We start from the raw sequence: 14,304 nt of genomic DNA on the forward strand, positions 1-14,304 counted from the left end.
CCCCCCCCCCTTTTTTTTTTTTTTTTTTTGGAGGGAATGGGGGAGAGGACAGAAAAGGGAAGGAGCCTCATAATGGTAAATATGTTCCATAAAGGCTTTGCTTTTAAAATTAAACAATGTACTATGGCACTTTTCACATATGCACTTGAAATACCTTCCGTCATGATTTATTTCTACAGCTGATCAGTATCACTGTTTCAGAAAATTGGTGGTGTTCGACACACCAAAAAAAACCATATGAAAGGGGCTTTCAGTTACACTATTTACTGCACATAATTTCTTACTAGCCAGATTTCTTTAAAATGGATCAGAAGAAGCAGGTGCTTAAAGCAGTCTGTCTCTGGTTCACAACAGAGAGAGGTAGATATAGCAAGCAGCTAATATTCATCAGCTTATTCCTTGCTCTCAGACTTCTCTTTAACTGAATTCCACCTGAATTGCAGGATGCTTTTTGAAGAAAAGAAGGAAAAAAAAAAAAAGCAAAATGTGCTTCCTCCTATGAATCCCTGAAGCATTAGCCCCAGGAAATTGCACTTAGTTTAGCTGTTCTGGATCCAAAACAGCTCTAAATAAGCAGCTGGAAAGCATAAAGGTCCAGAAGTGTCAGTCATGGCTGTTCCCTTTGAAACTGAGGGTGAAAACCAATTGGCAGGAAGATGTAACGGGATCATGGCACTGCACTTGACCTTTGCACAGCATGTGAAACGGGGGAGGTCTAATGAACTTACCTAATTTAACTATTTCTACTCACTGCTCTCCAGAAGAGATGTCTGCTTCCACAAGAAAGAAGGAAAGGAAGAGAGAAAGATTGTATTTTTTACAGAGACATACAACGTAGGTCCGAACCAACAGGAACACTGCATGCTGCTGTCACTATCAAGATTTAAGTAGCAGGCAGTGCAATAACTATGTAAATTATTAACATGTAAATTTGGAGGCAAATGATCTTTCATGTATCTAAGGGCTTCAGAAGAACAAATGCATGACTTCAGGAGTGAGCACATTCTTACACGGGGGCTGCAGTTTAATTCAGAGGTAAAGGAGTCACATTGGTGAGCTGCGTGCGAATGCTGCCACAGGACTCGCTCCCACGTGCCTGGGCCTTCCTGGGATAAGCAAGTGGAAAATGTGGGAAGAGCTTGTAGAGACTGCTGGAGAACAGCAGGTTGGCATTTTTTTCGGCATCTCATTCATCTCCATGTAAAGTGTTTTTCTCCAGTGACCAGCCGCTCGCAACCCTTGTGGGGCTTTTCTGAGTAGGAGCGTCTTCCCTGTTCCCTACAGAAGAAGAGGACAGAGACAGAGAGGAAGGAGTTTGGCAAAGAGAAAGTTTTAAGGGAATACAGAGGTGGTGCAGGAACCGGAGGGTGCGAGTAGGCCTCCTGGAGTTGTTGTTATAGAGCAAGACAGAAAACTTGCCGGGTTGAACAGAAGGCCAGGAGAGCTCCTTTTAGTTACCATGACTTAACCAGAAATATTCTGTCTCTGCCTTGTTCTCCTTTTGACCCAACAGCGTCTTACGCTATTGGCTTCACACCTTTCTCCAGCTGCAGAACATGTCATCAGCTGAGTGCATGTGCTCCATCCCCGGGCTCTGGAACAACCACGAGGCAAGCAGGATTAGCAGGGAGCCGTCAGGCAGGGGCAGAAAGGCACGATGGAGACCTTCATATCTGATTCCTCAGTGTCTCTACGTAGCTAGAGACTCAATCATAACAGGATGCAGTTGTGATTGCACACCTGGGTGCAGGAACACGAAGAGATGCCTACAGGTGTTGGTCAGGTCAAATCTAAACTTCTCTGCACTTACAATAGCCGTGAACCTGCAGCCCCAGAAACAGAACAGTGCAGGGCAGCCAGACTCCCCCCTTCACCTGCTGAAGCTGCAGGTCAGCACGTGCCACTTCAAATGCCCAAGAGGTAGCAAAACTGACAGGAGTTTACGTCCCAACTATGGCTGAGATCAGTCCATTCCCAGCTGCAGAAAGGCCTGGTCAAAGTGGCAAGTGGCCAGGAATGCTGCCTGGTTGGCTTTGTTTTAGGAGGGGACAGAGGGAAGGTCTCACACAACAGAGAACACAGTGCTGGAAGAAAGCCACTTCCCTCTTCAGTAGTTCTTGACCAAACCTTCATTTGCTTGATGCAGCTCTGGAAAGAACTGCAGACCTGGCTTAAGTAAGTAAAACCTAGACAGTGGTATGGAGTTAATATAGCAGCCTGTGCCATGCTGTCTCCCAGCTCCCAGCGCATACAGTGTGACTAGGAGAAAAGTGGCTTAGCTAAAGTGCTACTATTGGTATTGCCAAACCAAAATGTTTAAAACTCCTGCGTGGGACCAAACCCCTGTGAGATTAAAAGGGAAAGAAAAAAAAATATTAAAGTGTTTTTTAAATCAGTCTTTTGATTTGAACTCCCTCAGCTGTTTTGGTGTATGCCTGCTCCAAATTTACAAAGTAAGCTCATTCTGACCACTGTTACTCTTGCTGCACAGCTTCAAGCATACATTTATCTATTAAATTTTGTCTTGATCCCAACACACATCTACCCATTCCCCATCCTCTACATCATTTCCACCCTGCACCATTTCTGCTCCCCGAGCTCTACCTTTCTTGCAACTCTTGGAAGCTTCTTCACTTTGAGCTGGGGAAGGGGCAATGCAGCAGGGTCCTCTCATCTGCTGACTCTAGTCATAGGACTGGAGGGAGAGAGAATGGAGAAGCAAAGAGCAAAATGATCCCCAGTTCACTGGGAAAGAGCTCTACCAACCTCCTGCAGATGTCTTGATTGACCCCCATTTCCCAGGAGGTGGAGCTAAAATTCACAAGCAGCTGGAGGTTCAGGTTCTACTCGAGCTTTTCCATAAGACTGGCCCCAGCCCACCTGACCTTGAGCTACTCATAAAGAAGTTACAACTGTTGTTAAACTCTACCTGTGGCAATTTAAACAAATGCAGCCTACACAACTCCTGGCCCATAAATGTCTGGGAACCAAGTACAGGTACTGCTCACTTATCATTCCGGTTAACATTGTTTCGTTATTAGGTTGCTGATCTATTAGAGAACATACTTGTTTAAAGTTGCGCAACATTTGGTTATAACGTTGTTTGCCTGCCGCCTGCTAGCTGGTAACTACTGTGCCGTAACCGGATTCGCGTAACATCGTTTCGCTTAAAGTCGCATTTTTTCAAGAACGTAACTACGACATTAAGTGAGGAGTAGCTGTATAATATACTGAAAGCTGCCCTAAATTATACCAAGGGCTGGGACTTGCCCCCAGATACATCAGGAAGTTCTGCTGTACGTTTGGCCTGTCTCTCCTAACTTCTGGGGCAAGCTAGGGGCTTGATAACAGTTTGGCCAGGTCAAATCCTCTTCATGACAGACAGCGCTCATAATGAAGTCAAAGGCAAATTCACTTCGATGAGACAAGAACTGAAATCAAGAATTACAGGGAGTGATTAGCCAAGAAATGATAGCTGTTATTCCTTCACAACTACTTAACACTGTGGTGGCTAGAAAGGAGAGAAAGAGTATAGAAGAGTTTCCTAGTCTTCCTCATAATGTCCCAATCTCCACACAGAAAGCAGAAAAGCTGGGGGAAGAGTATAAAGCAAGCTGTGGGGAGGTCCGATAAGAAAAGAAGCCCTTCACGTTTTCATACCCAAGAGGGAAACCATGGGGATGCTCCTGAAGACTTTGGAACAAGAACAGGCCTGGTGCCCTCTGCACACAAAGATCAGAATTGGCTTACATGCTAAGCACTCAATAGCGTGGAGAAGTCTCTCTCTGATGGGGCCTTCCCATCAAGGTTATCAATATAGGTAGAGGAAGCTTCTTGGAGAATAGTAATTAAAAAGAAAATAGTTACAAGGTCCACTTGTGGGACTTCCAAACACCTGGTGGCTTAACCTAATACTTTCATAATCAAAAGTCATCTTAAAAAAATCCAACCTGAAGTTCAGCGACAATACACAAAGCCCCTCACAACCACAAATGTTTTTGGAGAAATTTTGGTGAACGTTTATTTTTGTTTTTTCCCCAAATATTAGCAACCCTTGACCAGAGCAGGAAAAGCTGGAGGAAGTGGTAGCTGGAGCAGTGGTAGCTGCAAAGAGGTGAACGCTGACAACATACTTGAAAATGAAGGAGTTGTCTATGTGAACCATGAAGGAGTTGTCTATGTGAACTATGTGAACCAAAGTTGCGTGAGCTATGCAAGGTAGATGAAATGACCGCTTCCATTTGAAATGAATGCATGCGTTTAACTGAGAGAAAGCACCTGCGGGAACCGTGATTATGACTGTTACCCTTACAGATCCAAAGGGCCGTAGGGTTTAGGATGATAAAGAGCCATGTGTCTCTAACGTTTGTCACACAACCAGAACCTTGTGGACTACTTCAGAACCGGCCAGGCCAATGCATCTTCAGCAGCTCTTTAATGCTGTCACCACACACATCACTACGTATGATAGTTCTCAAAAGCTTCCCTTACTTCACAAAGCAGAGTGCACGGTTGAAATACTTCATTGGTCACATTTTAGATGCAAACCTATGGCCAAATCCTGCTGTCCTTATGCAGCAAAATCCCCGATTACTAAAGAAAAAGTGGGCTGTGATGAAGTACTGTACAACTCGGTTCACTCCATTGTCCTTTGTGTACAGTGCTCTCTAAGGTTTTTCGGAGAGTCATAATCGGCTTGGAACTACGTGTCAATTCCATTCAGCGAGGTAAGCTACGGACAGACAAACAGAAACAAAAAAGAAAGCAAATTCACACATTAGTACCCAGCATAAATGGCTAGCTCCTCCTTATTTGGCATGATTAATCAGAGATCTGCATCATCACAGCCGCTGGAAGAGAATCCTTACAATTCTCCTCTCTCACAAAACAAAGGCTGCTCACTGAAGTGTTCAGGTACTCAGTTACATTCAACACAAGCTAATTCACTTATCCTCAACAAGTGGGCTATTGATTTTTTGCCTGATTTCTAAGCTGCCTGGGGCTTTCTGAACTACAACAATAGCATCCTGCATTAAAAAAAAAGGGGGGGGGAAGGAATGCAGTGGAAAATGTCCCTTTGCTCATCCGTAATTAGGATGACTTCATGTTTGTTTAGTTCTGTCAGTATATTCAACACAGACATGGTTCAGGAAGCTTTCACAACCCTATTTCACCTATCTGTGCTGTATAACTTGACAATATAAACTAAACTCTGCTCTTTTTGTGCTGAAAATATTACAGATTTTTTCCCACATCAAGATTTATGTTTGTATTGCCTTCAGGGATCATTTGCTAACTGCTCTCCTAGCTTGCTTACATAATACCATAGTCAGACCTGTATGGCTTTAATGGTTATATTTAACTTTCACATTGTCAAAAATGGATTGCTATGTGACTTCTGCCATTCTAATAGAAATAGTTAGGAAAATTACATTATAGATTTAAATCCATCTCATCTCTCAGATGAAGACTACAGAAATTCCAGTACACACTTGGCAGAAGTACTAATAAAGGTGCATGCTTTTTTAAAGTCCATATATTAAAAGTATGTAAGTGCTTTTACTCGTACCTCGTGGGCACTTTGTAAAAGCCTGATATGTACATTCACTATTTTCACACTGCAGACACACAAGGGTATGTGTGCGAATGAGTCCATAATTTATGGACGCACTTTATGAGGTTTGTGTATTTAAAGGTGCGTGCACATTTTGTATACAGATGTTTCGACATTTTGGGCTCTGAGCTTCTGTATGTTTCGCCTACATTTCAAAGCAATGCTCGTATTATATATCACACGTTGCCAACAAGAAACCTTTATTGGAAACAGAACTTCTTTCAGGAGACAAGTCCCTAGTAAATCTGACTGGGTATAACAATGCTAAAAATGTACTTGTCTAAACTTTTGTTACAGATAAAACTATGCTTCTTTGTTGATATCTGATTTACATTTCATAAGCAATAGGTGAAATGGGAAGTGTATAATTCAGGGTTATTAATCCAATACATTTTTTATGGACAATCTGCAAACTGTTTATTGATGACCAATTTCTTTTTTACTGACTTTTTTTTTTGCATGCTGTAAACAGAAGTTTTTCTGCCAGGCTCTACCTGCTCTCAGAACCCAGTTAGAAGGGCTGAGTTCAAATCCAGGAGTTTAATACCAAGCATAGTAAAAAAAAAAGTTTGGTTGTTAGTAAAAAGTTTCCAATAAAAAAAACAATCCCACCCCCAAAAAACCCCTTTCCTTGAGTTAGCAACACTGCTTGACTGCAGTAATGGTTTTACACCATGCTGCCCCTGCCCCAGAGGTCCCCTATTCACCCCCCACAATGATGCCCCTGACCACACCCCGTACCGTGCTACCACCCACCCAGCCCCATCCTCCCAGGCTTACCCCCACCAGTCTCACTATCCCCAGCCCAGCAAAGCCTCCAGAACAAGCCTTCCTGTAACTCAGCAGTATTACAGAACCAGATGCAGAAGCATCAACAGGACATTGCTAGATGGGGAGGGATCCACCAAGTCCAAAAAAGGCCTCCTGCAGAGTCCTCCCAGCAGGTGACACTGCTCTGCTCCGTCTGTCTCAAAATCAAGCTCTGGCTATCCAGCTTTTGTCCCCCAGGAGGGATCTTCAGTTAAACTCAAATTTATTTACAGACTTAATGGACAGCCATCTTTAGCCTGATTTTTTTTTATTGGTTGTCCATAACTTTATGGACAGTTGGCAACCCTGAATGTGTTCCAGTTATAAGCTTTCTTCATCCTAGTTCTACATGTCTGGGTGACACCACAGATAAACCCAGACCCCGTGGCTCAGCAGCAGCCAGTGGCGATGCATAGGGTGTGCACGTGTACCCTGGAGAGCGCCAGTATTCCCCCTGACTGGACCTCCCCATTGGTGTGATTGCCTGCATGGGGACCCCCCCCCCCAATCAGCAAGGGCCTCCCGGTCACTGGGGGGGCATGTGCCCCCCTACAACTAAGGTGGCACCAGCCATTGTGCATGGCAGCAGCTGCCTACTCAAACTGCCATGCAGTAGCTGGATACAAGTTGGGCTTCTGCCCTCCTCCCTCACTATTTCCCCCCATCCTTTTTCTCCTCCCATCCTATCTGAGGGAGTGCAAATAGGGGACTTTCTTATCAGTTACCTCTATTTTAAGCCCCTGCAGGCAGAAACTGTCTCTCCGTTCCCTTCTTAAAGTGCTGTGAACATCTGTGTCATTATATACAAATATTAAATAACAACAAAAATGAGAAGGTGAACGGAAATGAACAAGGTGGGAGGCTCACCATCTCTTCAACAAATCAATGGGATTTTTTGGATGATAGTCCATCAAAAGAGGCGTTACACACATAGCATAGGCTTTACGCACATGTGGAACGCTGCAACCATGACCATGATGGGCCAACCCTATATTTAAGTTTAAATTAATTTGGAAGTTCTTGGATAATGGCATTTTTTTTCTTTTCTTTTTGCTGTAGATTCTATATAACTAGTGCCTTGATCTCTACCCACTTTGATGTCCTCACACCTTCATGAGTAAAGGCTTGGGCGAAAATGGAGGCAAAGCCAGGCAGAAATGGAGCCACAAAAGCCAGTCTTCTGGCTACATAAGAAATATGCTCTAGACTTTATCTACTCTATTCTGCCTTTCAACTCCTTATACCAGTTAAATAACATTCTATTTTATTTCTTCCAAGTAAGAGATATTCCGTTTTAGTATTGTGTGTTATAATATGTTTATATAATATAAATATGTTTATACAACATGTTATGTATTATAGCTTAGTGCCAGATAATTTCTCCAAAATCAAGAAGTATAAACATAGGTAAGAATGACAGTAATACACATCAGGATTTCTACTGAAAAGATGTGCTATTGTTATTGATGCAATTCATGATGACCAACACACGTTCAGTCAATAGTTGAAGGCAGAAGAGGAAGCCATCAGCTGTAATAGCGTTCCAGTAAAGATATGTACTCTGTTTTTTTGTCAAATTAACGCACTGCACACAGAAATTTCAATCTGTACACCATGGTTAAAACTGATTCTGGAAAGAGGATATTTGGCTTGATCAAAAATGTATGGGACTAAAGCAGGGAGGATTGAGGACAAAAAGTATCTACCTTTTTTTTTTCTTTTTAAGGAAAGGAGGAAGTGAAGTTTTTCTTCACATAATAACTGGTACGTCTACACGTGATGCTATGTCACTGCAGCAACATCCTACAGCAACGTAGCATTCGCAGGCAAAAAGTGTGACACCGCAGCTATGTTGCCACAGCAGAACGCTCCCTCTGTATAGTGCATTGCTACGGTGACACAGCAGCTAAAAATAACTATGCACTGCACACAGGGCACAGTTCGGGGTTGTTACTGCACCATCATTTAGTACTTCCAAAAGTACTAAATGAGGGCACCATAACAAAGGAGCTGTAGGGACACATGTAGACATGCCCAGTGAGAAATAATTCATAGCATGGTATTGCTTCAATACAGATGGCAAAGAAATCCAAACGGTATCTACCAAAAATTGGTTTTATACACCCTATATTCTGACACAAACAAATACAGAAGTGCAGCATTCTTTTGCCAAAATCTTTTTTAAAAAATAAATAAAAAGCTAACTTTTTAAATGTTACGTTATCACTTTAAATCTAAGTTCTAATGTGCCAGCTATTAGATCAGAAGTGCGTGTGCGGGTGTGTGTGCATGCATGTGTACAAATGTGTGCGTTTAAGATGTTATAAGCTCAGTTTTCATGAGATTGAACTTTAAAATAAACAGAATCTTATCTATAATGGTGCTATTAGAATAGTGCTCTGAAATAATCAATATTCTCTATTATTAGTTCCATTTTTTCAAAGATAAAAAGGTACAATTCAACACAGTACAAGTTAAAATGTAGAAGTTATTGTGTTTAGGTAACATTTAATATAGAAAAATTAGTTTTATATATCTATCCCACGCAATTGTACTATAATGTTAACTGGACCATAGATTTTACACCACAAAGGACTCAGCCAGACAAATAGCAGATCATTAATTTAGCAATCATAAGTTTAGTAAATAATTTAAACCCAGAACTTCTATAATCCTGCCACTTTCTTTTCTTCTTACCAATAATAGCAGTTTTTGTTTCAAATCAAATCTTTAGTTGGTCACGTGGGTGAGCATTCAAAACACAAGCTCCCTAACAACGATACCCTGTGACCACAATTTGAATAACTGCCACACTAGAAAACATTGCCAACTCAGTTTTGAGATTTTGTGGGCGTCTACATGGGCGCTTTAATGTGCAGTAGCCTATTCTACTGCGTATTAAAGTGTCACATCAAAAACCATACTAATATGCTAATGTACAGTAGAATTACTTCACTGCACATTAAGCATCACTAAAAAGACACTGGATTATCCTACTGTGCATTAGGGCAGCTTAAAGCACCTTTACGTAGTACCTCATATTAGAGGTACTAAACTTAATGCACTATAACAAAAGTGCATTAATGAACGTGTAGACATACCCCGTTTGCTGCAAATGTTTTTCTGTTCCTGCCACTAACTTGCACATACACTTGGAAATGGGTGTGAGGGTTTTTACCAGCAAGGAAGAAAGATTTGTTTAATCCATGAAGGGACTAAAATACTGGCACGAAACACCACTAACGACGATTAACTCCTATTGTTCTGAACCCTGGAAGAGAGATGCTGGTTTAGGATAGACTCCTGAATGCCTCAAATACCTTTCAGCATGTTAAGGAGCATACGTGTTAAAGTGGAAAGATGTGCAAAGCTTGCTGAGGACTGTAATACTACTCGATCGTTTGCAAATAACCAGGGAAATCTATATAATCAATCTTGTTACTGTAAAGCAATTGGGAAATGAATTTTCCTTTACACAATGGTTTCTTTGCAATGAATAAGTATGGTCAGCTTGACTGCCAGGGGCTGTGGACATGCCCTTCTTTTGCTGCTGCTCCAAGTATTGTTTGGGCATGTACATCATTGGTAAAATCCTGGAAGCATTGAAGTCAATCACAAAACTTCCACTTGTCCCCAATAGTATTTGCACTTCCCCCGTGCCTTAGACCAGACATGCTCAAACTCCAACCTGTAAGCCTGATCAGGACCCTAACATAGCATCATCCAGCTCATGGGACTGGGTAAGAGTGGTGTGGGGCTGCCCAGAGCCTGATCCCCACAGGCAGGACTGGGTAGGGGCAAAACAGGGCCCGAACCTGGTGCATGGGGTCTGATCTAGCCCACAGACTAGCTCACACCCCACATCTGGTCCAAAAGGGTGAGCACCCTTGTCTTAGACCAGTGGTTTTCGACATGTGGTCTGCAGACCTCTGGGGGTCCGGAAAGATGACTGATCAATCAAACATATGTGAATACACCACACTTACAATTCAAAGGAGTCTGCACTTTCATTCCAAATTTCCAAAGAGGTTTGCACCTTCATTTGAAATGTTTTAGGACTCTGCAAATGAAAAAAGGTTGAAAACCATTGTCTTAAACTATTTTCTTCTTTGAGATATGCATTTCTATAAATATCACTCCACTCACTCGGAGAACTAGCTAAACATTTTTGCCATAATTATAACATCACACAATAATGTATTATTTTTTCTGCAGTACCACCTTTCCTAGCGTTGCTTTAAGATGCTGTCCTATCAATCTCAATCCGATTAATCATCAACATGAGGTCTAATGACATCGTTAAAACACTATGAATTACAGGCAGGTGTACAACCAGTATGGATTTTGATAAAACGAAAATATAAGCTGCTCTTCAATCCACAGAAGTAGGACTAGACATTAAAAAGTCAACATTTGCCATTCACTTTCCTCAGATATTTCCTGTAACACACATAAAAAAACTCTAGTAATTTAAAAGACTAATCTCTATTGACTACTGAAAAGTGCTGGGTTTTTTTAATGCCATCTAATATATACCTGAACAAAAGGTAAAGAATAGAGAGAAAACCAGGACCCCTGGAAAGCAAAATCTGTACTCCAAAAATGCAGGAAGAACATGAAGATTTAAAAAACAAATTATAAATGCTCAAATGAACACTAACACATTTTAGCTGTAAGTACAGTAACTCCTCTGTCCTGTAAATCAAAAAAAACCTCGAGTTTGTCATGCAGAAGTAAAATTTACTCAGATTGCACGTACAAATCACAAGAATTGCATGAGGACATTAAATGTATGAATTACATGCAGAGTTTTGGTTTACAAATGTACGTGCATTTCTGAAAATCTGGGACATATTTTCATCATAACCTTTACCTACCAGCACCACATGAAACACTCCACAAAAAGAGTGTCCATCTAAGAGACCCCGGTGCATCTTTCAGGAGGGCTTAAGTGATTTAGGACCCCAAGTCTCATTTTCAGAAGCAATTTAGGAATTCGGGAGTATAAATTTAATTTGAAGTTAACAAGATGAAGGCACCTAGTTGCTTTTGCAAAATAGAACTTAGACTCTTAAGTTATTCTAAAAATGATAACATTAGGCACTAAGGCTCATATTTCAAAAGGTGGTTATGCGCATAAGATGCACATAGGTTTTCCTTGGGATTTGCCACAAACATCTAAGCAACTGCTCAGATGCTTTTAAAAATACCATGGGACACTTATCTGCATTATTAGGTGCCTTAATACCATTTGAAATATGGCACAGTTGAAAATCTTACTCTTTGGACTCCTTGAAGGAACCCTGCAAACAGACTATTCGCTCTTACTTTGGGTTCTGTAAGTGTTCTGCTACACAGTCTAGCTCAACAAACAAGAACAATCACGCACAACGTCCTTATCCTGCCTCTATTGTCAGTGTTAGAGCTATTTGTACAAATTATGGAAACCCGTTAGCGAGTTAATAGTGATTTTTATAAAACAGTACTACCCTCAGTGGTACACTTTAAAAATAAGATTCTCAATTTCCCAGCCTCAGAAAGACAGGCTTTTAATAGGCTCTCAGACTGTATCTCTAATGCAAAACCAATGTTTGTCTAATTCTGTAATTTATTAAAAGACAGGCACTGCATTTTTAATAAAGCATAGTGAAACGTGGGATGATTTTTCTAATAAAACAATTGGATCATATGGCAAAGCACAGCATGGCAGTTTAAACAGAGCAACATACCCAAGAGCTGAGATCTGCATAGTGTAATGCTCCCAGTAGTAATCTCACCTTTCTCTACTCTTCTACAGAGAAAATCATTTAAACAGACCGTTAACAAAACCATTACTGTCTACCTATCTCAATCCTTTGTTCTTTCCAAAGAAAGAGCTGATCATTATGATTCCTGTTTGCAATTTCTATCGGGATTTTTTAAACCTTTTTCTTATTATAGTATTAATGCATCTCATGCTTTCTGTCATATATATTACACCGTTGGCTTGTAAAGACCTTGCAATGATATGAAGATTCCCATTTAACCCTTTCCCTTCATCTATTCTCTAAAAACTCAGGGTAAGGACCTGCTTTAAACCAACTGAGGAATGGGAGTGGTACGCAGAGAATGGATAGGTTCCCCAAACAACGGAGAATTTAATTTAGTGCCTGGGTTATTCAAGGTATATGTGCCAGCAGAGATGCAATGCCATTCATTTTGACAACAGCCAACCTTGCCCATGTACTCCGTACCTTGCACAAGGTTAGTCAGTGAAGTCAATTCCAGAATGACATGAGTAATCCTTTGTAGTGTACACTGGTGATCCAATGAATTCCAGTTCTGGAAGGACACTTTTCACGTTGTTGTTGTTGCACGTGATGGTCCCTACGTAGGATTACTGCTCCCTGTTTGCTGGCTTCCTTCTGTTCAATGGCTATTGTCCCTCACGGCTTGAAAAAGGATGCTGTAAGACCTGTGGTTGCATATAATAGCTGACAAGATGAACACGAAGTTATGGTTCGTCAAGGGTTCCTGGTGGTAAGGCTGGGTTTTCTTTGCCCTTTTCCCCATCAACTTATGGTTCTATACAGTAAGTATAGAAAGAAAATAAATGAACATTATGATTTAAGTCAGGCAGTGAGTGACCCAACCATATGCAAAATGTTTCTGAGGTTTTTGGGGCAGGGACTAAGGCCAAAGCCTGGCGTGAGCATTTGGATAAGCTACAGAAATTGACATTCCCACTCGCGTCACATTTTATCCCATCCCTTAGGAAATATGTCGTAACGCACCATACACTGCCCATTGCCAATGAACCAGTCAAACTAAACTGAGACATAAGTTTACTTCTCTTGTACCAATAGCATCACACATTATTCTTTCCTCACTCTCTCGTTTCTTAAATCCTCTGTATTCTCTTTACATTCATCTCTCACACATCCTCCAGCTTCCCCCCATATCCCTCTCACCTCCACACAACCTTTCCCATCACTCAAAGGTCAGACATCTACACAAACACACTCCCACTCCCTTTCACCCACAACTCCTTCCTCACCAAGACAATTCAAAGGCACACTGTCTTGGCTCTCCCTTTTGGGCCTCCTTCTCTCTGTCCCTTTCTTTGTCTTTGCTTCCTTCTACTTTTCCCTCCTCTTGTTTCATCAGTGGTGGTGAAAACCGCTCTATTCTACTTCCCCCAGCCAGTGCTCAATACCTCCTTTGGTCTCAAACCTTTTTTTTCATTGGACCCACTACTGGCTGCAGCACACAGACAGAAAGCAAAAAAACCTGGGGATAAAAAGACAAATAGAATGGCTTAGTCTGGTTGGAGAGGAGGGTTACCACAACAGACTGCTAGCTGAAACAGGGAGCAAGTCAGAAGATGAGGATTCCTATTTTTGCCTTACGATTCACTGATCTGGTAACATTGCCGGGTCCTCAAAAGTGACAAAGGCATTGTTAAAAATGGCCTTTCACATGGATAATTTATTGGAAAGGAGAAGAGAGTAGGAATTCATAGAATTACAGGACTGCAAAGGTCATCAAGGGTCATCTGCACAGAGGCAAGCTTTACTGTACCTAAGCCATCCCTGACAGATGTCTATCCAATCTCTTCCAGAAAACCTTCAATGAATGAGAGGCCATTTGTTCTAGTTGCTCTGAAATGCAGGGGGTTTTGTTGGGGAGGGGGGGAGAGGGGGGGTCCTGAGGTATAACCTGAATTCTTATACTTATACCCATTGCTGCTTCTCCGATTGCTTCTCTGATTGTTGGCAACTAACAAAAAATAAGTGCTTGCCATTATTTTTATGGCAACATTTAAAATATTTGAAAAATGTGTTATCTGAGTTATGAATAACTTTCTTCTTTTGTTCTCCTCCATGTTCAGACAAACTATA

At 41.4% G+C, this 14,304-nt stretch overlaps 1 protein-coding gene across 8 annotated transcripts in view; it reads right to left on the reverse strand.

Annotated features, from left to right (window-relative positions):
• WWOX (WW domain containing oxidoreductase) overlaps nucleotides 1-14,304 on the reverse strand; it is a 795,240-nt gene that overhangs the window by 427,136 nt on the left and 353,800 nt on the right. The window contains exon 7 of one of the 8 annotated variants that reach the window (XM_019505512.1): nucleotides 4,296-4,732. The exons of the other annotated variants lie outside the window; for them this stretch is intronic. Coding sequence (XP_019361057.1) covers nucleotides 4,703-4,732 — 30 coding nt within the window. The 3' untranslated portion in view covers nucleotides 4,296-4,702. Of the gene's footprint in view, nucleotides 1-4,295; nucleotides 4,733-14,304 lie in introns of those variants that run through there. 8 annotated transcript variants of the gene reach the window in all.

Source organism: Gavialis gangeticus, unplaced genomic scaffold (assembly GCF_001723915.1).
Source record: "Gavialis gangeticus isolate Ggan-Ray unplaced genomic scaffold, GavGan_comp1, whole genome shotgun sequence".
NCBI lineage: Eukaryota > Metazoa > Chordata > Crocodylia > Gavialidae > Gavialis > Gavialis gangeticus.